The sequence below is a fragment of the Pseudovirgaria hyperparasitica genome (assembly GCF_010093815.1).
Source record: "Pseudovirgaria hyperparasitica strain CBS 121739 unplaced genomic scaffold EJ05scaffold_121, whole genome shotgun sequence".
NCBI lineage: Eukaryota > Fungi > Ascomycota > Dothideomycetes > Acrospermales > Acrospermaceae > Pseudovirgaria > Pseudovirgaria hyperparasitica.
In genome coordinates this window covers 1-1,118 of record NW_022985669.1, presented here as the reverse complement: position 1 = coordinate 1,118, position 1,118 = coordinate 1, and the positions used below count along the sequence as shown (strand labels likewise).

At 43.9% G+C, this 1,118-nt stretch overlaps 1 protein-coding gene across 1 annotated transcript; it reads right to left on the bottom strand.

The window, feature by feature from the left end:
- Positions 1–300: 300 nt before the first annotated feature.
- Positions 301–1,118, bottom strand: EJ05DRAFT_96911 (uncharacterized protein). Its single transcript, XM_033750110.1, has 2 exons — positions 899–1,118; positions 301–845 (listed from the first exon to the last, which is right to left on the bottom strand). Exon 2 carries the CDS (start codon positions 744–746, stop codon positions 399–401), a length of 348 nt encoding a protein of 115 aa, XP_033594818.1. The 5' UTR covers positions 747–845; positions 899–1,118; the 3' UTR covers positions 301–398.

Below are 1,118 nucleotides of genomic sequence, written 5' to 3'. Positions count from 1 at the left end.
GATCAACGAGTATATATTGTCGACCACAGTATGCCTTCGTCCTCAAGCTTTCGAGCTTTCTCTTGAACGTATCGACAATGCTGGGAAATATATGGGGCGTATGTGCCGTCTCGAACTGCATCTTGATCTTTGTCAAAGTGAAACCGCTACAAATTGAGCGAGGCTCAGCCTCGTGGGGCCGATCGGACGGTCAGATACGCTAGACAATCGCCGATTCAAACGGATGAAAAGTGAACGGCAGAAGGATCTAAGAGGTATATGGAAATCCTGCTGCCTTTCCAGAGGTACGATGAGGGTACTTCCACACAGACAAGGCTGTGAGAAGCCCCGCTTAGTCTGCATCTGCATAGTAGCTTCGCAGGTGGTAGAAGACTGATAAGATTGTAAGTTACCATAATTCAAGCGCACACTCGGACCTTAGAAAGCTGTGCCCACCAAGCCTTAATCCTTTGATTAGATGTACTTGTCCCAAACATCCAGCATTGATTTAGTGGAATCTCTGGGTCATCAACCTGGCGGAGATTCCACTGAATATTTGCCATACGAGTTGTCTCACCACCTCTATCACTTCGTACGAAGCGTGGCTGGATACCTCTAATTCTTAAAGTTTCTAGAAACTGAAAGAGATAACTAACTGCTATAGCAGATGAGATACCAACATAGGCCCAGATAATATATCTTGAGTATACATCTATACAGGCATAGATCTTAATACCGTATAAGCTAAGCTTGTGGTACCCATCCATACTCCAGATATAATCAGGACCTTTTATAATATACTGGCCTCTATGGCGCTAAAAATCATGATAGCGGTGTCGTACACCCTCTGGATTAATAGCCGATCTCTAGATAGATTCTTAGAATAAGTCTTTATATATAGATAGAAGGGTATAGATACCGTGTAATCTGGACTCTAGCTCCTAGGAAATGTGCATGGAGTAGGCCTCGACCAAACCCATTAATTACTCCTGACTCTAAGCCTTCCCGTATGAGCTGCATTACCTTCTCACTTTTAGCCTGTTGTGCATCAATACCTCGTACCTTTCGTACGATACCCATATCTATACGACGGCGATATAGAGAACTCCGTGAGATCTTAAACCCTTCTTCTTGAAGGA

Coding starts and splice junctions, on each gene's coding strand:
- EJ05DRAFT_96911 (XM_033750110.1), bottom strand. CDS start 746: ATGGATGGGTACCACAAGCTTAGCTTATACGGTATTAAGATCTATGCC.